General features: G+C 33.1%; 1 protein-coding gene across 2 annotated transcripts; it reads right to left on the bottom strand.

Moving 5' to 3' along the window:
* Window positions 1-529: 529 nt before the first annotated feature.
* Window positions 530-12,821, bottom strand: LOC124353367. Of its 2 annotated transcripts, XM_046803207.1 has the most exons (9): window positions 12,668-12,821; window positions 11,569-11,723; window positions 10,555-10,604; window positions 9,200-9,232; window positions 7,135-7,331; window positions 4,560-4,701; window positions 4,237-4,392; window positions 1,699-1,868; window positions 530-715 (listed from the first exon to the last, which is right to left on the bottom strand). In XM_046803207.1, the coding sequence occupies exons 2-9, from the start codon at window positions 11,610-11,612 to the stop codon at window positions 602-604; spliced, it is 906 nt and encodes a 301-aa protein (XP_046659163.1). In that variant the 5' UTR covers window positions 11,613-11,723; window positions 12,668-12,821; the 3' UTR covers window positions 530-601. The 2 variants fall into 2 exon arrangements, with proteins under 2 accessions (XP_046659163.1, XP_046659164.1); XM_046803208.1 differs by lacking the exon at window positions 11,569-11,723 and having other exon boundaries at window positions 12,668-12,819.
* Window positions 12,822-26,126: the final 13,305 nt, after the last annotated feature.

Below are 26,126 nucleotides of genomic sequence, written 5' to 3'. Positions count from 1 at the left end.
TCTGTGTCCTCTCCCTGTTCCTCCTTCACGCCAAACACCCTCAAGTTGTCGCGCCGCTGATATTGTTCGAGCTCATCAGCCCTCTGAGCCCAACCCCGATTTACAAGTGACAGCTGTTGCCTAAGTCCCGCCACCTCTGCCTTTAATAATTCTATTTCTGCGAGCGCATTTTGGACGGTGGCGTTGAGAGTGGCAGACACTGTCTCAGAGACCTGAGTCGCCACGAGCTGGACTGTTAGGTATAAACCAGCCAGAAGTGATCCCTGCTGGGTTTTAAAATGTATTGGTTTATAAAAGTAGTGTGTGTATTCTTCCTGCATAAGAAGAAATAATACATTTTTTGTTAAAAGTTCACTGTTTAAGACTTACGACTTAATGTAATACCAGATATGTAATTCTGAAATACACAAACACACACACACACACACACACAGAAACGCACGCACGCATACTCATACATATAAACACCACTCATGTATTATAGGGAATTCATAGAAATAGACCATTTAAAGTTGATAAACACAGCAAATGAGTCAAACATAATTTATTTCATCAAGACACAAATATAATCAGTAATACAGTACTTATCATTTTGATGAGGCTAAACGGGGCAGGTTGTTTCCCAGGGATTCTTATTAATGAAGATATGAAATGAGACAAATCCATAATATCTACCTAACTGGTAAAAGCACTGAGGAGCATAAGGTGCAACTGCCTGAAACACATCACAGTACATCAACAGCAATACAACATGTACAATGGAGTTATGTTACTGCAACAAAGCGTTGAAATTTAATAATAATATTCCTTTTCTTTTTGTACTAGGACCAGAAGAAGGTCATAAGTTGTAACATGACTGTTTCCATGCACTTTTACCTGAATATATGCTCTTAGGTATTTACTGGAATTTCCGCCCAATAGGCGTCTTCTGGCAATCTCGACAAAGATGTTAGAACAATGCAAGGAATCGTCATCTCTGCAACCTAACCCATCTCTTGAGATCAAATCCGGAAGTTGATAAGCTTCCAAGTTTAACAGCTTATTTCCGGGATTAGCTAGCTATGTTATTTGATGAAATTCATACATAGTCTTCACACGTAATTCCATTTCTTTGTAAGAGGCTTGGAAGATTGTGGAATCTAAAAGGAATGTATCTATTAAATTTTATTCAATTAAAATTATGCCCCGAATCATTTATATTATTAATTTAATATTATTAAGTTACTAATAAGTATTGAGATAAATAATATCTCCTCTCTCCAACGTAGGAACCCTGCTAAAGTCTTCAATTTTTTTTCAAGAATAGCGTCTTCGAACTCTATTGTCCTACTTGGCCGTAGGCTATACGCACCCATTTCGATTTACCATGTCCGAAGCTTGAAATCTAGCTGCCTTAAGGCCAAAGTAAAATTGTTTACTAACGTTCAAAAAGATTCCATGAAGTGTCGTGCATTCTCATCGAACTTGAAATCTCATGAAATGTTTCCTTTTCCTCGAGAGATAAATAAGTTTCGCTGACAGTCAACCAGCAAAGTTTCCACCATTGCCTTAAGTACTTGAGAAATCGTGCATCCAGCTGCGTCACTGAATAAGGTCTGCATAATGTGATACACATATTTAAAACTACAACGTACAAAAATACATATAGGAGGTTTTTAGGAAAGGGTTGGATTATATTAAAAAACCTTATTTACCGACCTTCATGCCCTCTGGGGTCGGATCCTCGAACCACACCCTTTTTTTGGAAGTGAAAGTACCAAATGGTCCATGGACTACACCAATCAGATAACCTTGGTCATAGATTACCGCTATTCCGACATGGTCATCACATGAGCCGTCTATGTACATTTTGTAGAAATAGTGCTGTCCTGTAAATTAGAAATGATTATTTAATGTTAAATCTTATCTTTGTACGTGTATAGTTAGTTTTTCTATAGGAATATAACTCAGGTCAGGCAAATATTTTGTTGTTAGGTTTACAACCATAGGATTCGGTTACGAATAAATGTTGACTTTTAATTAGTCGAGTAAGCTGAATTTTGATGTGTTGATCTTGTTTTATCCATACTTTCCCTCCCCCGTACCTCTCTACCGTAACCTAAACCATGTTCAAATTCAAGATAAAAACACATGATTTTGGTTCCAGTTGAATTTAAATTTACATTTATTTAAATACATGTAAATTTATATAAAATCTTTTGTTTTGTACTATAAATAAATTTGACCAGGATTTCGTGTAATCTTTCCCTCCTTCCGAAGGAAGTGCTGTTCTATGGTCGTAACGTTATGAATTTGATGGTTACCTTCCTATCAGTCACGTGGTTCTATTGATGGTGGTCTTATTCTTAGATTTTGTTATTCACACAATTGTATTCATTTTACATAGGCGGAGTATTTAGGGTCTTAGTGAAGCCTCTTGGAGTCAATTAATTCAGAAAGCTTAATTAACAATGGAGTTATGTCTCATTCCATGGAACATTTTTACCTATGAACCGAGAGCGAATATGCGCTATACAGGCTCATAAATAAATGTTTATGTGAAATCTATAGTGAAATACACCTTACGTTAGTTTTACACCCTACGTGGAGTCCAAAATAAGAGAATATAAAAATATTTAGAAGCATGAGACAATAATTCTTGTCTTAGATTATATACATTTAAGTTAACACACCGCCAGACACATAAGTATAGGTTAAAAGAACGTCAGCCGAGTATCTGAAGGCCATATATTTAACTTTAAATGATTAATTTCAGTCTCCTATATAATTCATTAACTGACGGTGATATCTATATCTGATGTGCCTTGCGTTTGGTTTTAGGCACGTCAGGTAAACAATAATTGTGTGGGTTAAACCCGTAGTTTTCTATTTTAACCGTTTGGTATCCTCACTTTTTGATCGTCACCAAAACTGACACTGTACCGGTGGCTATAGATTTATTTGCTATAGGAAGTTCCCCTATAGATATCATCATGCAGTAGGTTATGTGTTTATAAAATCCAAACTGACTCGCGTATTCTAGATTGTTTAAATTGATTATGATATCGTAACCCCTCCTAACTATCTTAACAAAACCAATTAATAACACCGCCACCCATTTTTTTAGTGACCTTAAGCACAAATTAAATATTATAAGTAAACGTGATAAATAAATAAATGTATTGTACAATTATAGACCGGAGTGGTATTTAAAAATAAACATAATTGAAGATGTGAATTTTGTACCTAAATTCATTCTATTGTTTTATACTTACAAAACTGCTGTTGAATACAAACTTCTAACTTTTCTAATATTCTTTAATAAAAAATAAGTTTTTACAATGGAAGGTATGTAAAGGTAACATGCGTTTTCGTCGTTAGTGGCACAAATAATCAATAAAACTACGTTCAACATTTGAAAAAGGGATCAGATTGCAAATATCGAAAACTAGTGTTATTTGTATTGTCATTGGGCGATGGCTAATGTCCTAAATATCCCGCTAACTAAGCAGATATCTTTGATGTATAAAATTTAACGTAACACTAATAAATTAAACTTTAACTTTTCAAGTATGTTTAAAACAATTCTTGATTTGTTCATCTGCTATTATACCAAGACAAGTTTTGTCGTTAGGACAAATAGTGACCTTATGCATGTGTTAATGATTAAGACTTCTAATATTTAATACATGTATTATACTGATACATACTAGAATTATTAAAATATACAAGTTATAACGTACTGCATAGTACATATATTTTATCATGTGTTATTATGGTTTAAAGTGTTTAATTTTCTATGAGTATAGTTTTAGTAAACGTTCTAAGAAACCTTATAGTTATTAAATATAATGTTACACGAAAATAATAATTAATCGCTTAGAAATGACGCTTACAAATAAAAATCATAGAAGACTTTTTTATTGTATTCGAACACATTAATCATAACATTTAAAAATTTGTAAGTGGTAGATTTAGACTATTAATTCACTTTAATTATAAAATAAACCACGCAACGCAAATTAATATTAAAACTACATATGCTTAGCTTTTCAGATACTATGGCATATTCTTTTTGTGATACATCTCAAAATAAAGTGTTGCTGTCGAAAGGTCTGTTTGACAAAACACAATGTCTTATGATTTTAAAATATAATCGAAATATATGAAGTTTGTGACAAGATAATTAGTTAATGAAGCTCTTTGTCAATATTACTGTTACTATTTCACTCTTTTACTTCGATTGAATACTCTTACCCATTCCTGGGTAGCAACCCTGCTTGGTGAATCCTTGATTTTCAACTTCACTCTCATATCTTGTTATTTTCGTGTATTCATAATTTTCCAAAACCACATAAATGTCTTGTGGTACCGTTCCCTCTTCGATACACCGACAGCCTTCACTCAAAGTTCCTGCCAACACATTTTCAATTAAATTGACTCTACAACTTCCAATCCAGTATCATTAACTGGAAGAATATGAGCCGTTAAAATCAAACATCAGACCAATACGCCAGTATGTTATTTCTTTTTTCAGTTGGAATGGTTTCAATTTAGATTATTATACTGTAACTACTAACCTGGAGAGGCGAACAGGACATCGGTGCACCAGACATCTATTCCCCAGTAAGTGTGGTTCTGATATGCCCCTTTGTCGTCGTAACTGTAGTTGAAAGCTAAGCCGTAATATTCTGCTCTTCTAGCAACATCAGATTTAATTACCTGAAAATATGCTTTTTATAAACAGTACGTAAAATGAACAAAGTAGGTGTACGCCACACCAAGTGTCACGTAACAGGCTGAGATTGCATGACATATTTCAAATCTATAGCCCATTTAATTGGCCGAGATGTACTGAGGCCAGAGAGGCATACAGACTGTAAAAAAAAAATATTTTTAAATCCCCCGGCACATGAAATATAAATTGCATCAGCCTACTGTGTGATAGGCTTTAATTACGCTCAGCCAAATTCCTTAGTTGTACGTGCACCGTCATATATCTCAATCTTATCTATGTATAAAATGAAGTTTCATGTCTGCAGAGAATTATTTCTCAATATATCTTGCTACATAGCAAATTTAAGTTTTTTTTATTAGGTTAGGTTTCACACTAGTGTTCAAATAAAAAAAGTTCTAGTAAGCTATGAGAGTTCACTAAAACTCAAGAGAGCGCTGAAATCAAATATTGCCACCGACTTATCATTGACGTTCCATACTATGTTTTTAGTTTTAATCTATGAATGAAAAAGTTACATGTTCAAATCTTAATTGATTGAAATCAATTTCTTTACACATATATTTGATCTGCTATTTTCTAGTTTCTATCATAGTTACCCATAATACAAACGTACAAGTATTCGGTAACACTCAGCCGACAATGATAAATGCCAAAAAATACAAATCATACTGGTATAATGGATAAATAACTTAAATAAGCTTAGTTAAAAAATATTTAACACTTAAGAATTATAAAACCTAGAGTACATTATACAGGAAGAACCTTTAACTTGAGTTAGTCCAATAAAACAAATTTCATCTTTGATACCTCAGACAGTATTCTAGATTACCCACATTGTATGTGAATATGAACCCTTTTCAAATATGTGGAGAGTAAAGTTAAATAACGAATGTTATTAAATCTTGAACCATCTTTCTTACATGATAATTCCATAAGAAAGGACGATGAGTTCTCGTTGTTCTGTTCCTATGTAATGTTTGCTAAGTCTAATTAATATAAATATAGAACGACTAAATAACTGTTACGTCAATATTTCATTTACATTAGCCTTTTCCGCTTCCTTGATTTTTTTGGTTGGAACAACTTTTTTTCTATGTTTCTTCATGTTGTATATATGTAGTGAGCAAATTAAAATGTTTTATGAAACTACATTTCTAAATAAATAAGATAGAGTTCGATGATGGTGCATTTCTCTTCATGGAATGTCAATCAATCTATCCTTAGTGTCTGGCTCTTTCTCTCCCTTCTACCTTATTTTGTTGCTCTAAATTGGAGGTAACTTAAAACAGGTTTTATATCTTCCATAAATAAGCCTAGTGCTGGATTCGACCATTTATTCCCTTACTACCGATGGGGTTCTTATATTAAACACATTCTGTCCGTTATGGCCATTGGCCATTCGATGGTTAAGAATTTGACTAGACGATAAGCAACCATTCGGCCAAATACGAACTATTTATTCTATTCTAGACTACCCACATTTTTCTGTTCTTGGTCAGAGAATGTTGTGTTTCATAACATCAACTAAGATGAGCAAAGACAATTCTAATGAATACGCCTCGATGAGTTGTAAACCGGAATGAGTTAAGAAAATCATCCGGTTTTAATGTAAATCTATATAGTAGTGACAGTCAGTATTTATTTCATGCTGACTATATTTTAAAACATATTGATGGTAATTATAACATAAAATACTAACACCTTTTGATGAATAAGTTATGCTGATTGTCGGTTGGTTGAGTTTCAGCCAATCAGGTTACAGCTCCGTCCTCGTCACTAAACTTTATAAGAAGATGTCAATAATTGGCGCTGCCAGTTTCGGTTTATTTTATATATATATATATATATATATATATATATATATATATATATATATATATATATAAACACACACATACTATATATATTTGTATACATTTATATATATATATATGTATATATATGTGTATATATATTTGCTGAAGATAGACCTATAGTATCATAAAGTTTAAATCATGGAATATTCCATCAATGACTATTAATACTTGCTTTAAGTTTTGTTAGTTCATATGGGCATTACATTGTACATTGCTCACAGAATATGCATACTGTGATAGTATTGTTTTATCTGCCATAACCACAGGTGGATAAACTATTTTTGAAATAGTAGATTCGATTTAAAATAAGTGTTTCAATTTCAGGCCAAAATTTGCAGGTAACTACGTTTGTTTCATATCAAGTTTTAAAATTCACTAGAACGAAATAACTTAATGACAATGTATGTTGAATGAAATACTAGTTTAGACTGCACGACACCATCTAGTGTTTCTGCTTACTAGATTCCTGAAAGATGTGGAGAAAAGATTGTGAGTAACTTATTACCTAAAGTGAAGGATTTATCACTGTGTAAGTTGAAAACATTGAAAATAAATACTAACACAATAACGAATACCACTTATGTTGTCACACTTGTCGAACAGAAGGATGACCCTTGGATCGTCAGGGTAGGAGTATAAGTCTACGTTAAGGACATCATCATGGCACATGAAGATGTATTCTGGAGTGTTACTCATGCAAGATATCTCAGACACAGCTTCCGGTATCGGGAAATATCCATCTGTTGTTGAGTACTTCACTAAAAAAAAAAGATTTAGCTATCAGTACGTATACATGTAACATAACACCATTAAGGTGAGTGAATAATAATGACAAGGTCAACCATGTCGCCCTTCGGTGACCTTAGTCTTGCGGGCACTCAATATGTTGGGCAATATTTGTGACTTACACTTTTACATCCTACTTTGAGTTCATTAGAGGAAATTTTTTAAATTTTAGCATAAACACTCTAAAATGTATATTTAAAAGGTGTGAAAGGATAAAAATAATACGACTCTCCATACATTAAAAAAATTTTAATTATTAATTTTCTTTTTCAGGATAGAAAATAGAGAAGATTGAGACAAATAGATACGAAAGTTCTAAATACCGAGCATCATTCCCCCCAAAAATATAAAAATATCGTTGTTTTTCAACTTTTTAGACCACAGATTTAAAAATAGAAAACCATTTTTATTTACTATGTATTTATCTGCAAAAGTTGAGCACCATTTTCAAATAATTAAGATTCAACAGTAAAGAGTAAACTAAAGGTAATATTGTTTTATTATTATGAACATAAAAAATATATAAAATGCGTTATAAGTGATAGAGAAAAATAATCAAGGTACCAGCAGCAAATGAAGGCATATTATTATTACTTAAACTAGTAGAAATTCAGACAACAATAATTGATGAATAAGAAGAATCAATAACAAAACAAAATATGTAGAACAGTAGACATAATTCCTTTAGTTAATATTTACAGTTATCATTTACAAATATACCACAAGAGGTAAAAAATCATATCTTAACACTTCTTTAATTTCCATATAGTATTTAGTCAATCTTGAAGTGTATTTAATTTGTAGCAGTAGCCAAAAGTCATATGTTTTCTATAAAAATTTTAATATTTCGTGGTAAAACTTTGTATTAGTATCATATTGTTTCAAAAGTAGTTAAATAAATGTATTTCAAGATTATAATTATAGAAGCTGAAACTCAATTAGTATTGTATTTATAATGTACTTTGAGATTTTCATAAGTCGTGACTGAATAGATATTTTTTTTGGAATAATTACAATTATTATCTTACTCTTCAATAATACTCATAAATATTTATGTGTTAGTGCCCATAGCCAATTTGCAGCTTATAAGCACATAACTGTTTTTTTTTCTTGAAAACCGCAGAAAAATGTTTACTAAGAAAGAAATCTGTATTTTGCCACGTTAAATTTTAGGAGGCCGAGAAGGGGAGGGGTATTTTTCTACCTTGATACATTTAAAACCGACCTGTAGAATAACAGTTATAAATGAACCGTCAGACAACTAGAAAAAACATTGAAATACGCCACATTAAGGGTCAGTATATAGTTATATAGATGATGCCGATTTAACACTTACTTACTTGTCCGGCAGTTAGTTTTAGGTTTTTTAAGCTACAAAATATTATCTGAGAAAAAGTTTCATTTCACATTTTCAACTCTTGCGATCGATATCCCCCTATCCAACCTCTACTAAAACTAGAGCAACTGACCATCGATCTTTTGCTTCGGTAAACTTTTTCTAATAATTTTAAGATAAACCTGATTGCGTAATTAGAGTAAGCAAATTTCACCTAGTTTTATTGGTACTGTTCATCAAGCCATTCTTGATACTGTTCAGTGTACATTCTTGTGGTATACTCAAAAATTATTTAAGTGGAATTAATAATTTAACTCTAATTATTTTTTACGATACTTAAAATTGAAAAATGTTCACCATTTTTCAGCTAAAAAATTTGGCAAATTTTACGGTAGAGAAACAAGCAAGGCAGTAACCAAGGACAGATGAAATTTGCATTAGCACACTACCTCCAAAATAATATTATTGTGAAATAATAAAATGTCTAATAATAAGCCTACTTACCATGAGGTTGGCCCCATTCTACTGCAAAAATGCCTGCGATAAAAATACAACAATGTATTAATTAAATATACTGATCAATTTCAATGTTGATAGATTCTAAAATGTATAATTTATAAATGTATTGTTGAAAAGAACAGTACGTTTTTAAATCTAAGGTTCATGTTAAGTTTATAGGATAAATTAAGACAGTTTTTCCTTTATTAGCAATGTCTGCCTAAAGTTGCAGCAATAAAATTTGACAGTAGGACTCTATTCTACTACTTTGATTTTAAAAATTTTCACCACATGAGCCTACGTAGCGAAGGAATTTGCATCACTCTTGACAACTTGTAACTGTAACTCTAACGAAACATACTATTTTCCGAATGGTCAATATTGAAAACATGCAACTACAATGGTTGTTAGCATTGTAGTATGTAAGTACCTAATTGAAACGTACAATTTCGTACATATAGACGTTTTAAGTTCCAAACTAAATAGGTATTTTGCATTAAAATGGTATAGCATTAAAATACTTCACTGAGGTAGCACGCAAAATTTCAAGTCCATATCTCATTTCAGTAAGCTACGTGTGTTACTGTGCGACATTTTAAAATGTTCCATGATTGTATTTTTTTGCTTACAAATTTATTCTAAGATTTTCTCGTTGCTATTATGGTTAGCCATAAATTAAACGTAAAATGTTCGGTAACGCTAATTAAATCCAATGGAGTGATATTTTACCATCAATGAAAAAGGACAAATTAGTTTGCCACCCAGTATATGCACTTAAATTTGAGTTATTTGGTACTTTATATTAGGTAAACATAAGTAGTCCGCCACACCACGTGTCGTGTAAGTGGCTTCGCTGACGTTGCATGCAGAATTTCAAGTCAATTCTTTCTTGTAGTATTGTGCGGTCAGACAGACAGACAAACAGACAAAAATCAAATTTCTATCGCCCCTTGAATGATAGACTACGCTTTAGCGAAGCTTTGTTTAATAACAGAACTTAACTCTTTGAACTTGATGAAAGATATGAAATAAACAGCATGCATTAACCTAATTGCATTCTACAACTCAGTTATAACTTAAAGGTGTTAAGCTAAAAGCATATTGTTTGCTAGTATGTCTCAGATCGTCATATCGAAACTCTTTACACTCTCATCTCCATGAGAGACGGTTTCTTAAACCTGTATTTGATTTAAGCACACGCTTACTAACACACGTTATTTGGGAGGTACATAAAGGGCTCATACTATCTAAGCCTAAAACTTTAAACGACAAATGGGTTGAATACATACTTTAAAAACTTCACTATCAATATACTTTTGCTTAAATCACTATATACGTAGTTTAAATGATCTTAAAATTACCTGAAATCCATGAAGCGGCTATGACGGTAGCACATAGATCGAAAATCATTCTAAAAACAGAACATTTTCGTCAGTAACGAATATTCAGTATGAGCCCTCTCATACATAAATAAGAGTGATGGAAATAGATGCAAATATGAGTGTCAAGTGCAGTGAATGTATATGGTTTGGCTTGCCACCACCTCAAATCGGAGTCTGGCAAATTATCATTATTAGCTAGCCAATGGAAGTTTGACACTGTTCGATATGATCAGTACGAACTTCACGGGTTCTGGTCTTTGCTATGTTGTTAGGCTGTTCGCACCCGTTTATAATGCACTCTCCAATGTTGAATTGTCCCCTTAATAAGATTTAATGTCATCAAAGCTGTTATTGTAGTCTATAAAAGACACAGTGAACCTGATTACGACTCGTTCCAACCGCAAATTTTGTGCAAAACTGACAAGACAATACCACCAATTTCAAAAAAATTAACTGCTTTTCACTTACTGAAAAATTTCTAATCTGTTCAGCTGATTTCATAAATAAGTTACAAGCCACGAGGGTAGTTTGAACTGATAGTTGTCGGTTAATACAGCTAGTCGATGTGAACTGGAATAAACTATACAATTTGTATGCATTTAAAAGTCTGAGTTGGTTTTTTCTCTCTTGAATTTGCAATTCAGTCAGAAAAATTACGTAAATTAAAAAGCAAAACTACGGAATTCATAAAATATAGTTTCAAAGTTTTGAAACAAATTTTCGAAACTAAGAAATTAATATCAGTTCTTTTATACAGACAATTTTAATAAACGGGAAAGATTTTTATTTCTTGATCTGTTAAATTTTGTTTACTTAGGTGTTGGAAGCCATCCTAACAAATTATTTTCTAAATTTATTTAAAGAGCTATGAGCAGCGTACAAGCATGTATATTATTAAGGGCGCAACATGTTCTCTTAATATCGTGTCGTTGTTTGTCTTTCTGTACGATGCTCTTGTTAAAAATCCCTAGAGACTCGGAACTTGATACATACAATTTTCTTGGTCCAATGAAGACCTCTATTGATTCTGGAATCATCAAGTCAACGAAGGGGGAGCGGGTACAGTCAGTTGTGTTAGAATATTAGCCAGGGCATGCAACTACTACTGACGGCCGATTTCATATCTTCGTGTTTTTTATGGACACTTCCTGAAACATTCCACGATAAATAAACTATCTGATCAAAAAAACATGATGATCTCACTCACTCACAAATTTTCACTAATCCAGGACAAAGTTACAGCCAGTTAGATTCGTCAAGTTCTGTCGGTCCTTCTATTTCCTTGTATCTTTTTATTGAGAGTATTTCGGACCGGAATTTATAAATCGATGCTCGCCATTTTACTGGTAGTAATTTTACTGGATAACTTACTGGTAGTAATTGAGGAGAAAATTATATTAAAGTGTACAATCATATGATATTGAATAATGCAATACAGATTCATGATTGAAACATTTTAAACAACTTTCCTATTTAAAAACCTCGGATAAAACCACTGTTACCAGCAAAGATTTTAATTTCCTCACTTTAAATCAACTAATATACAAAAACTATTTTAGTTATACATAAATAATTTACTGTCTTTACATATTAGATTTTTAGCATTTTTTATTTTTAAATAATATTTATAAATGAGGATAACTTTCATTGTTGATATAATGTAGTAATTAAAACTGTCTGTTTAAGAAAGTTAGGCACTAAGCTGGAGTTTAATACCTAGATAAGAATTACCTGTACGCTGTATGATATAAATAGTTATTAATGTATGTTTTATCGATAAAAATATGATATGTTAATTAATATATTCATTTAAAAAATCTGCAAATCTGAAGTGTGAAGTGGCCAATAAGATAATATAGTAGTAATTAGGAGTAGTATAGGAGTAAATCTATCAGCATGGCTTACCATGATGAGATGAGATGAATTTATTAAAACATAAGTGCACATTAGAAGTTGTAACTTTCATGCCATTTTTAACTTTCTCTGTTGTCTCAAAATGTTATAACACAATACAATATAATAAATTAATCTACTTTATATAGAGGTTATCTATGAGTGTGTATATCCTAACTCTTTGTTAGGTGTTTCTTACCTGTCCTTAGTTTTGTTGCTGCGTATCAAATATTTAATGGCATGTAAATTGCATGTGTTTAATTTCTATGTGTTGGTTGATTCATTCACTAACAATACTTATGCGTGAAGTGAAGCTAACATCAATTCTTAGATATGACGTACTTGTCTCTTTGTGAAATGAGTCTATGACATGTGGCAGCCATTGGAAATGGTGCATCGTAAAACTTTCTCTGGAGCAAAACGGTGAAGTTTATTTACATGCCAATAAATATGCACTCATGACATTTATATATTAGTTTTATGAGGTTGAACGTACACCTGTAAAAGTATATTCCTACTATATTCCATAATTGCAAACTGTAATAATTGAATAACTTTAGAGATGGAAATAAATCATTATTATTATTTTAATAATAAAGAGTATATTGATGTAATATATATTAAAACTATTTGAGAAGTAATTTTTAGGGCGATATATTGACAAATACTGTGTAAGGTCATTACATTTTAGTTTGATTTTGCTACTTATTTTATGCTGAGAAAAGAATAAAAATAAAAATAATTATTAATTTTTCGAAACAATCTTTTTGCCAACCAAATATTTTTCAAGAGGCCATCCTTAAATTGATAATAAACTTGCTAATAAACTCACCATCGGGAATCGAAATTGTGACCTTTCAGTTAGAGAGTTGTGAAATCAAATATCGAATACAATTTTTAATGTGAATTCACCACTTTTAACATTATCACCTAAAGCGAGACATTTAATGGTAAACTGGACAACAAAATTAACCCTATGGGGACCAGACGGCTGTATGAGTTCTGGTCGAGCATACAATGACGAGCATGTGTACAGTCACATATCATTGCCGCTGGTCTCCAGAGGGTTAAAATACCATACCCAAATTAATAGGAAAAGAAGTACTCAATAAGTACAAATAAAACTTAAGAAATACATTTCTTAATAATATGTACAATTATGTAAGAATCTTATATTTATACTAGTTGGAAGAAGACAAGTTGAGTAGCTGTGCGTCTTTTTTTTATTTTCTCATGCATTTCAATGCACGATTCCGAAGTGATAATTTGAATACTTAATAGAGCTTTGACACATCCTAGGGACATCAAAGCTTTTTCTAAAAACCAAAAGCGTTTAATTAACGAAAAATTCCTTTCAACGTATGCATTCGTTCCTGGAAGAGATAAAACAAACTCGCTCATTTTTTATGTTTGGAATTGTTATCTCTTGCTTTTTAAAATTCCCTGAAGAGAGTTACTCATCTTTGCTCAGTTGATAGTTCATTGTTTGCCCACTCATAAAACCGTTCGTCCATAAGATTCGTTGAACATGTCATCAGGTGACGTGTTGACTGGAAAAACTTTTTTAAACAATGACCATCTTTTTTCAATTCCCCCACTGTCTCCAACTTATCCAAGACAAATGTTTTAAGCGTTCTAGGTTAGCTTTCCATCAGTCTAAATAAGGAATACAATTTTCATAAATATAGTTGCTGTCTGTTTAAATTGATTTAAATCACATACAGATTCTGCCTGCAAAATCTTTCTTTGGAGACCCATGACTTTCATTGAAAGGAAACAATGATTTTCTCTCTCCTCAATGTTTTTGTAGCATACAGTTCAAAATACTCATTTACAGCTTCAGTTGCAGATATTTTGTCTCCTTCAATCATTTTCACACTTTAAAGAAATTTACCAGCAAAATTGTGCAGAAACCATAACAAGAGCTTTTCACAAACATTTTATAATGTTACAGAATTTTGGTGGCACTGTAGGTGGAAAATTGGCAAAGTATGTAAGATGCATGAATTGTGTGTTGAGTGTGATCCTAATGTGGGGATAATGTACACAATTTTAGTTTTGAACTTTTAATATCAACGTTTGCTATACATGTAAATAATATTTGTGCAATAAAGATTGATTGATGAAGCGCAGCTCGCTTGAACGCTGCGCAGCGCTGCGAGGCAATGTTTCGGCTTTTGAGCTGCCGTCTGCCCGCCTAAGGGAAACTAACATCCACTCTTAGATAGAAAATAATTGCTTCTCTGTAACATGCATCCAAAGATAGCTTATCTCATGGCTTATCACTTGCTTAACTTTATATCTTTAAGGACATGGCGTGAATACGATAAAGAAATTCTTAGAATTCCCTTTAACTTCGTGTTCTATGACACTATATGGGCATCACATTACTATTCATATGTGCTTATTAGAGTATTAAATTACCGCCTATGTAATTGACACAAACTCCATTCTAGAAACACAAAGGATTAGGCATGGTGTAGTGTTACAGTATAATATAAATACTGCACTGTTAGTATATTTCGATAAGGAAAAATATTACTACGATTATTCTTATGGTAACTCGTAAGAACAGCAGGTTATATGGGGTGTAAATTAAGTCCTGTTACGCCTGGATATATTCTGAACGGATTAAGATATTGATGTACAATCTTTACTATACATATAAAAATACTTTTTTAAACTTTTTGAAGGATAAAAATATTTCTTCCCTTTTTAAAAGGGGGGCAACTTTAAATTTTCAAATTTCAACCCTTATCTTGTGACATGTCATTTTAACGGTATATTCAATGGAAACACAATGACATGAACACAAAGTCTCTACGAAAATCCTAGCAAAAGTTATAAGTAAACAACCCCATACTAAGGGCGTAAATTAAGTCCTGATACTCTGGGATATATTCCAAACGTGTTGATATATCAATGTAAAACCTTTACCATTCTTATTAAATTGCCTTTTAAAATTATTTGAGGGTAAAATTTTTAACATCAAGTTATCTCTTCTACCTCGTTTGAAAATACGGGGAAAATATTTTTATCCTCCAAAAAGTCAAAAGAAGTATTATAATAGGTGTGGTGAAGATTTTATATTGATATTCGAATCCGTTTAAAATATATACAGCCGTATCAGGACTTAATTTTCACCCTGTATAAATAGTCTTTGTATTATCGGCTCTTTACAAATAAAGTTTTCAAGCAGCTTCTATTACATTTATATAAAATATTCCGTTTTGAAATATATTAATTTTTTAAATTTATATCTTAATACAATAGTTGTAAGATATTAGATAAATCTAGTAAGTAGTTAATAAAGTACATAAAATTTCAAATTAAAAATCTATTTACCTAATAAATTTCAACTATCTCATATTCAATTATGTCATTTATGAATTGATTTATGACAGTGCAACAGTTCCTTACTTAATTGTTTGAAGTTTATTCTCTTAATTGCCTTTCAACAAAACAAGTTGCATAAGTAAGTGATGAAGTAGAAACAACCAATAGTTCATTTAAGAATCCACAGTCTCACGGAGGAAAGATTGGGGTACCTGTTGCGTCCATGGCTTTGGCTCCTGTGTGTGAGGAGGAGGTAGCATGTGTCATATAGATACTGAAATCAAAGAAGACCAGTGACGCCAATGGGATGTCAGTGTGGCTACTCAAACACATTGCTTCAAACATATTTTGAGTCCTCTATCAAAACTGACCAATTTTTCATGGGGGACTGGAAGTTTTCTCTTTTAAAGACGGCTAAGATCACCCCAATTTTCAAAAAGGACGATCCTTGATAGTTTGAAAGTTTGATAATACGAGTACTCACTCTATAGTGTCCAAGCTTACATCCAGGGGTACGGAGAAAACTGTTGTTAGATGGAGAAATAACATGCTTAAGAGCAGGCATCTCTGTGCGGAGTCACAAGAGAGGTCAAAACGCAGCGAGGATGTCCACAAGGAGGTGTATTATCACCAAGCCTGTGGAACATAGTTGTGGATGACTTACTCTGGACTCTGAATGAACAGGGTATGTATGCTCAAGGATATGCAGATGTTGTTGTCATACTCATAAGAGGCAAGCATATGGGTATTACGTGTCTGGAAATGATGCAGAGAGCACTGGCCATTGTGGAGCGATGGTGTGACGAAGAAGAACTTGCAGTGAATCCTTCGAAGACCGTCATGATACCATTTACAAGTAGGAGGAAACTGGAAATCACACAGCCAGTCCTATGTGGGGGCCAGATACAGATAAGCAGGGAGTTCAAATATCTAGGAGTCAAACTAGATGATAAACTCACTTGGAATAGTCATCTGGAATACATAATCAGCCGATCTCAGACTACAATGATGATGGTGAGACGTGCGGCAGGATGCACATGGGGGCTTGGACCCGACATGTCACATTGGCTGTACACCAGAGTCATCAGACCAATGATGGTGTATGGCTCAGCGGTATGGTGGCCAAAAGTCCAAGAGGTGACTGTCGCAAAAAACCTGTCAAAGGTACAGCGGTTGGCATGCTTGGGGACAATGGGCGCCATGAGAGGAACACCAACCGCTGCTATGGAAGTAGTGCTAAACCTCCCACCCCTAGACATACAGTATTCGTCATAGGGGAGGCTAGGATGGCTGCCTACAGACTGAAGTGCAATGGGAACTGGCATCATCACCATGCTAGTAAGCACTCCAAGATCGTTGAAATTCTCAAACTGGATATTCTAGAAATGATGTCTGACAGAATGGCAAAGGTTACGGACTGGGAAAAAACATTACAAGTCAACATTGTTGAAAGGAAGGAATGGTCAAAAGGTGAGCCTGACTACATGAAGAAGGCTCTAACCTGGTACACGGACGGGTCAAAGACTCTGAAGGGTACTGGGGCAGGGGTCTGGGGAGCCAGACCTAGGGTTAACTTAAGCTTTAGCCTAGGTAAACTGGCAACTGTCTTTCAGGCTGAATGTACAGCCCTTGCAGAATGTGCAAGAGTTAATGTGGAAAGGGGCTACAAAGGCAAAACCGTCTACATTAACTCGGACAGCAGGGCTGCTCTGCAGGCCTTGGCCAACCATGGCTGTAATTCGAAGACAGTCTGGGAATGCCGTAAGGTCTTTAAATTGCTGGCGAAAACCAATACAGTTATTATAACTTGGGTGCCTGGACATAGAAGAATCACAGGTAACGAAGGGGCAGACAGTTGCGCTAACTTGGGAGCCAACTGTCCTCTTACCGGTCCTGAACCAACGTGTGGGGTCTCATATAACTTAGCACGTAGATCAGGTACCAAGTGGAAGGTTAACAAACACCTACAACATTGGAGAAATACTGAGAGGAATGTACAAGCAAAGCGGTTGCTCAAGGGACCATCAAGGAACATTGCAGCAGATGCCCTTAGAATGAGTAGAACGGAGATCCGAAAGGTGACTGGTTTTATTACAGGTCATTGGATATTCCGAAGTCACCTGAACAGAATAGGTGTTCCAGTTCAGGAAACACTGTGCAGGAAATGTGGCGAGGCTGACGAAACAGTCAAGCACGTCATATTTGAATGTCCAGCATTACAGAGCAAACGCTCAAGATCCCTAGGTGTTCTTATGCATACGGAAGAGGGGTTGGAACAGAAAAACAAAGTGCAAAATGCGCGGCGCCATCCGTTATCTCATTTGGGAGAGAAAACGGCGTAATTCCATATGATGGAGCGGAATTTATCGCCATGGAGTTTGGAGCGTCTCGAATACTATTGCCTGGCCTCCACTCGATTCAACTTGTATTGATCTGTCAGCTGGTTTGGAACCCACTTCTAGGACAGTTTCCGCCATGCAAGGGCATAGTATAGTGGCAAAACCCTCAGTCACTCACACATTCATTACTAATTCTCCAAATTCCCAATATTGTAGGTAGTTTAAAGAGGTATACGTACACCTCATGAATAAAATAGAAGCACTTAATATTAAATATCCATACGTTTCGAAAAGGAGTTGCAAGCCCTAGAAGGACTGTATTTAAAATTTTTTACTCCCCGATGTCGTACAATGATGAAATTTGACTCACACATGTCTTATGCTCTCAACAGACAAATCAAATATTTATCATTAAAATCAGCAACCCATAAGGGTTGAATTCGTGTTAAAACCTTTACAAAAACTATATTTTTGTTTTAAAACATTTCAAATATCTTACAAAAATGAGATTTGACTCGCTTACGCTCATCAAAGCCTAAATAGAATAAATAATAATTTTAATACAGTTTAACCACCCAATTAAATGGGGGTTGAAACCCTTATAAGAACTATATTTTGGATTTTACAACCTCCAAATATCTTTCAAAGATGAAATTCGAATACTAACACGTTCCTCATCAGCACCTAACCAGAATTAACAATAATTTTCATACAGATCAACCACCCATAGGAAATTGTAGGTATTGCAACCCTTAGAAAAACGAAATTTTTGATATTATAACCTCCCAATGTCCTACAAAGATAAAATTTGAGGCTCATGTTCATCACCTACATAGAAAAATGAAATTATTTATGAAGATCAACCACCTATAGTGGTTTAAATAGGGTTAACACCTCCTACAAAAAGTACATTTTGGTCTTAAACATCTAGCTGTCCTAAAGTATTCAATTCGACACATATTGAGCCCTTGAAGAACAACCGGTAATCGAAATATTTGAAACCGGTTTAATTTTTATATTAAATTAAAGTATATTTTCTTAATCAGAGCAATAATGCAAACGCTGTAATGGTACCAGAAGTAGATGATTTTTGACCGAAGATTTTTCAGACCTATGTATTTTCTTGGTTGGGGAACAATGAAAATGCTACTACAGCACCGGATATAACCAAGACCATGAGAAGATTACAAGATTAAAGGAATTAGACCTTTTTTGATTAAGATAAGCTTTTCCGAGCGTGTATGTATATATTTTTTAATCGTGAAAACAAGGAAAAATGTATTATAGTATGTATGTAATATGTTTAATCTGAACCAGATATTCTCCACATGGAATATATGTCATTTGAAATTTAGGTTATCTTTCGGATTTCCTAACAACGAACACTGAAATAATACGTACTATTAACATGTCTACTTCCAATTCATCCATCATAATGTAGTATATGCGTCCAATAAAACTACTAAAGACTTAGTATTCCTTCAATCTGCCCTTCAATATTTCCAGTGTTGCTGAAATTGTTGCAGGTATTCATTCAAATATGGAAATTTTCAGGGATATTTGTTAATTTTATTGGTACTCAGTAAAAGCATCAATATCAGACCTAACTGCCTCTAAAAGTATTCTTTAAACTTAAAGTTGATTGGTGTGATCAAGAGATTGAAATAAAATTCAGGGAAAAAAATCATTTTCAGGAATTTTATGATATGTCTATAACTTACCTTTTATTCAATAAGAAATCGCGTGCAAAGTCACGGGTGAATGCTAGACGTAAATAAAACGTAAATAAAATATGGTTGTATTATCCATACAGAAGGTAAATCATACATATGGATGTGGTGTGCTGAGGTCTGTAGGGCTAGGGTTGCGCCACATAATTTAAATAGTTACAGTTAAAATATTTGCTATATGGCCTTTCACTCTAAAGATGGCAGACTAATCGCTCAGTTTGTTTTTAATTTAAATTTATAGCTTTGAATAAGTTATCTCTTGTGTAACTAATAATAGATAAAACGCATTGTGTCATCTGAATTTATTGAATTGATAAATTTGAGTCTATAAATAATATAGAATAGCATTCGTATAAGACGAATAAAATCAAATAGTCTGTAAGGGTTGGGGGGTTAAGTAGTAATAACCAGGGAACGCGTAACAGGCAGAGTGTCATACAATTTCTAAACAGACAATACTACCGTAAATCCTTGTGGATATTAATGATTTTCAATTAGATTTGAATATCATTCCAGGGAACGAGTGATTGTTTTGTATGAACTTACTACAGAAGAATATGTAAGTTTAGATTTTAATTTTTTTTATGATACACAAGTTTATTAAGGTATGAACTTTCCTCTGATGTTTGAAAATGTCTCTTCACTGGATGGCAGAAATATGGCAAGAATCAAATTGTATTGTGTGTAAGAATGTTTCAGTGCTGTTTCAGTTGGAAAACTTTCAGGTCTTTTACAACGTAAGCATAAGAACTAAGAAAAAAATATTCATATACCCGCAGTAAATGAAATTCTGGGTAAGCTCTTGCTGTAATGCCATGAATAATTATTTTTATAGGTTACGTTTTCTTTTTTGGTAAAAGATATTTTATAGTTAACATGAACTGTAAACCTTTTTGACTTCAAGATTTTTAAATCTGTACGTTTTTGGTTACTTAGGAATTTAACTTTTAGAACTGAAAAATCAATGTGTGATTAGAAATATTAATACTGGGTTTCTTCACTGAAAATTATAAGTAATCTTCCTTGTAATATAATTCATAAGATAAACCATCACAGCTGAACAAAAGCGAATATTTGTTATGCAGATTGTGTAGTTGAATTATATCAATTTTATTATTCACTGCATAGTAATCTAAGTATATATAAAACGTGCGCTTCACTAGCTCAGTCATACACAGCCAGACCCGTGTCAACATGGCACCCACTTATGTTACTCTCTGCCTATGTTTGCTCCTATCTGCCGCTCTCACAGGTAAAAAACATAACTTATATAATTTAGGGCTAGAATTCAAAAGGTTTTTATGCATAAGTAGCTATTTTGATTTTATTAATCAGTTTGATATAAGTTAAATAGTGTAATTGTGCTCGACGAAGTATTCTGTTATTTTGTTGATTAATACTTGTAATTCAATATGCTTAAAAAATGTCCTTATCAAATTTATAATAAAGCTCAAGTCCATTTGTATAACAGATATAGTATATAGGTAAGAAATACACAATTTGTAAGATAGTACTACGAGATGTACAACATCAAGAAAAGGATGCGTAGTCTTTATGAGAAAGGGAAATTAAAATTATTTTACGGGGATGATGTTAATTAAGGAGGTTTCCGTCATGCTATTAACAGAACACAAAATATTTAATGTCCAGCATAATAATTTGTAATACTGAACAGAATTATACAGCACGGGTCATGAAAACCTCTATTATTTGCTTCATTAAACCGGAATGGTTTTAAATTATTTATATCAGGTCAATAACCGCTTTCGAGGATTATCTGTTTGGTTTTAAAATAGGTTTGTCCATAAAAGGTTTAGGATAATCACTCATTATCGTACATCGTACAGTGTTTAATACCTAGTTATGACTATGTTTTAGGTGCCCAACTAACTTAACCTATGTTCTAACTGGGTTTCTTGAGGAAATATTTTAAAGGAAACAATACTGATGAGCAGTGATAGACAGTTATTGTGCAGTGTTAAATTTAGCATAATTGATTAGAGAGGCGCAGTGCACTCTTAAAATGTGCATATATTATGATAAGGATAATATGGAATATATGAAACAGTAGGGGAAGCTTGCAAGTGCTTATCTCTAACGTATGTAGATACGTAACTGATTGTGAAAAATTAAATTAATTTGTACATGACCTTATCCTTCATAAATGTAAGTGTATATACTATATTTAGTAACTTGAGCTTACCGAAATTTAGTTTCTTTATCATGTATGTTTATGAGACTTCAAAATAAAAATTACCTACCGGCCTTTGACAGTAATAAAAAATGTAAAGTTCAAAGGGTAAAAATGAGAAAAACGAATATAATTTTTATTCGTTAAATGAAGAGGAGTCAGGTTACTATGAATAAACTCTTTTATTTTATATTTCGATAATAAAGTGACTATAGTGTTCTAATAACAACAAAACACATTATTACGCATAGTAAACATCGAATAAAAATATCCTTTAATGGATAAATTTTTAGTTTTTTTTTTTAGTTTCGCATGTAACACAATTACTGTTTTTAAATAGCTGGCAGATAATTTAGAAATCTTTATTGTATGTTTTATTATGTCTAGCATCTACTGTTGAAGAAAATCCAATGTTTATGTTACAGATGCGGATGAGGAGGACACATATCGAAATCTCTGTCGGTTTCCTGGTGGAATTTTTGGAGATTTATTTTGTAAAACCACCTGTATTGCCCAAGGGAATAGTGGAGGATCATGCGTTGGTGGCAAGTGCGAATGTGTGAATGTGACTTCTCCACCTACTTCGCCTCCACCTAATCCTTCGAATACAACACAACCTACTTCTCCGTCTCCACCTTGATCTTAAACTTTTAAGAATACCATATTATTATTATTCATCTAATAATATTTTATCAATACAGTTTGATCAATAAATCACAACTGCACTAAATATATGCACATTAATTGACCTTAAAGCATTGTAGTCTCACTAACCAAAATCTCTAGATTTGTTCCTCGGATCGACTTCATGAATAATTTTAAACTTGTTGGTTAATACCAGATTAAATTGTAGTTTTAAAGACATAGACCACGACATGGAATTAAATATACTGGAAAGCAAAGGATATAGAGGAAACATGGTTTTGATTTTTTTTATGTATTCTAAAACTTGTGTTAGAGTTTAGAAAAACCAAGATATACTTTTTTTAAAGTACGTGACAAGAGATGATAATATGTAATAGTTATTTCTGTACAAAAAACGAATCGCAGAATGAGTTGCTAAGCCGTAATCTCGAGAATGGCTAGAGAAATGCTCCTAATCATTTTTGGAAAATATTTCGTGTAATCTGAGGACGGTTTATATAAATAGAAAAATATGAAAATTTACCTGAAATATTCTTTTATTCGGAAAAGCAGTAATATTTACATTTCATAATCCAACTGTAACTAATACCAAAAGCTGTTGACACTTTCAGTTGAAGTTTGTCAAAGAGACATCTTGTTTACAGTTTAAATTTTAGAATAGTGCTTAATCAGTATTTAGCAAAGGCAAAGTTAATACACATATTCCTACGGTGGGAAAGGATGATTCAATGGGAATGTGGAATCTGACGCTGTCACAGACTTGACTCCTGGGTTCCAGAGTCATGTTAGGTTGAAGAAATCAACAAATGTTAAAGGTATCTTCACTTAGATTGCAATATTCTAATAATATTATAAGCGCGCAAGTGTCTTTGTCTGTTTGTTTTGCTTAATATAAATATAATATAAAGAATTCGATAAGAACTATGCTAAATGAAAGTTTGCTGGTACTGTACTTTTGAACTAATGTGCCGTTTCCAGGTATAAAGTTCTAAAATATGAAAACTTTTTTCAGTTTATAAAGAAACAAAAACGTAAATAGCGTCATTGTTAATGTACTTATAACTCTAAATTTTTAGTTAATAATTACATTGTAGTAATTTAAAGACTGTAAGAAGCACCCTCTTATCTCTGATATATTGGGAAAAAAAACTTTGCAATAGAAATTATTATGAACTCGAACCAGCAGTGGCCATACATTTGCAGCTCCTACTAAATTACGAGCAAAGGAACAGTTAACTGCTAGCAGTGCAAATATAAAAGACAAAGTCGTCTAACATTAACTATACGTTTTAGACTTTTAGAAACTTGTCATTCTTGTCTTTTGATAGAAGTAGGATTCTCAAAGCTTCTTATATATATTTTCTTGATGGGTAACAAGACAAAATCGACAAGGTAACAAACAATACTAAGACCGGAGTAAATTACAATAGCAATAAATATACACTTATTGACACATTTTCAACGTGGCAAGAAGGCAAACTCAAAATTTCCCCCGGAAATATAATTTACTCGGACCAGAAGTGTAGTGCATAAAATTGGAAATTGCGTGCAAAACCGCGAGTAATTATAATCTTTTGTATTCTATCTTTTTTAATGTCAAAACGATACAAAGATTTTCTTTTGAGTTTCTTTGTTACCGTTCTTTAAAATCTCTTCAGATGAAATTGACTCTAGATTCCACGAGATAAGTAACAGATTCCAGATGCTGCACTAAGTAGAAGATGAACTTGATCTTTTATTCCAGATTTCGCCAATGATTAACAGCATCAGTGACGAGTTAAAACATCTAATGCATTGTAAATACTATTTAAACACTTGAATTAAACCTACCTTGAAGAACAAAGCTGTGAATGTTTTCACAAAAGGTGCTCGAAACTGGTGCGCTTCCTTGACATTGTGATATGGCAATTTAAGACTAGTTGTTGAATAAAAAGAGATATGAACACTAACACGCCTCAACGATCCATTCTTTCCCAGACTGCAGTCCGAAAACAACAAGACTTCCTTAACGCAAAACCTTATAAACGATTATATTGTAATGTTGAATGTTTAATAAGGATTTTCCCCTTAGACCTGAAGTAGGTAAGATGGTACTTAGGTAACCATTTACCTCAGGCCGTAAATGGTTTCTCAGTCCATAATTATGTATATATATATTTTATTCATAGGGACAGCAAGAAAAACTGAACTGTGTTACTGAAAATAGTTTAGACCAAAAGTTGATTACAAGGCACTGTTGGAGCGACGTATATTTCCTAGAGCTACATTAAAATATAGTTTTTGATTGGGTCAATAAGGCTAACTAAACTGTGGCATCTTAAGAGAATTTAACTGGCTTGAAGAAGGCACGTATTAAGCGAAGTAGGCTTCTCAGTCTTACATCAATATATTTTTTTGATTTCAGTGCTTTTTTACCGAAGTAGGTTACCAATATCTGTGTATTTGTATTTTCTTTATCGGGATAGCAAGGCAGACACATCACATGCGGTAGCTACGGTGGGAAGAGTTAATTCAATATTAATGTTGAGTTTAGCTCAATATCCTTGCTCTTAGCTTCTAAAATCAGACGCTGCTGCAGACTTGATCTTTGAATAGACTCTCGAGTCATGTTAGTCTGAATAGATTTAAAAAATCTGGTGGCGAAGAAGCAAAAAACGAACTCCTTTCATCTTTTCGACAGCTTAGAGTACAAAAAATAGTGTGGTTTTTAATCTCCATTCTTATTTTCTCTTTAGGTGCATAATTGCTTGCGAAGCCGTGGGTAACAGCTTGATGCATAATAAATACAACTTATAAAACTGCATGTACCCATATTTCTTTGGCTCATATTAATTTGATATAGTTAATTAAAGAGTGCATAACTTGAATAAAAAAATATAAACCTCTATGGGATGTTGGTTCTGAGCTTGCCTTTGATGATATCTACTTTGTTAATACTATAAGGGTGTGCTATTCAATAGCCACACGTTAAAAATAAAAATATCACATCAGCCAGATAAAATAGTCAATATAAATTAGAATACCTGATACGTCATAGTTGACTTGATATTATTGCATAATCGTTATTTAAAATGCCAAATTCATTGAGAAATACTTATAAGTAAAAATAGTAACAAAAGGAATAAGAAACTATAGTTTCATAAAGTTCAGGGGGGCAATTAATCTGAGAGGGTAGTGACTTTTGCACCATGCACTGTTGCGCTTTCAACAGCAAAACCTACTTCCCGAAGTAGTATTTTAGGTATTATATTTTATATCGGTATTTAATTTTGAAGGCCTATTAGAATCCATGTTAGATTCTAAAATAACTTGAGGCAAACACGGAATAAATTACTGACGTAAAGAATGGAAATAAAGAAACTTAGCTGAGACTATAAGGACCTAATTTTACATGCAATACTACGTATGACGCAATAG

This window comes from Homalodisca vitripennis, chromosome 2, assembly GCF_021130785.1.
Source record: "Homalodisca vitripennis isolate AUS2020 chromosome 2, UT_GWSS_2.1, whole genome shotgun sequence".
In the NCBI taxonomy this organism is placed as follows: Eukaryota; Metazoa; Arthropoda; class Insecta; order Hemiptera; family Cicadellidae; genus Homalodisca; species Homalodisca vitripennis.
Note: the sequence above shows the minus strand (reverse complement) of the source record. Positions and strands in the feature narration are given on the sequence as shown.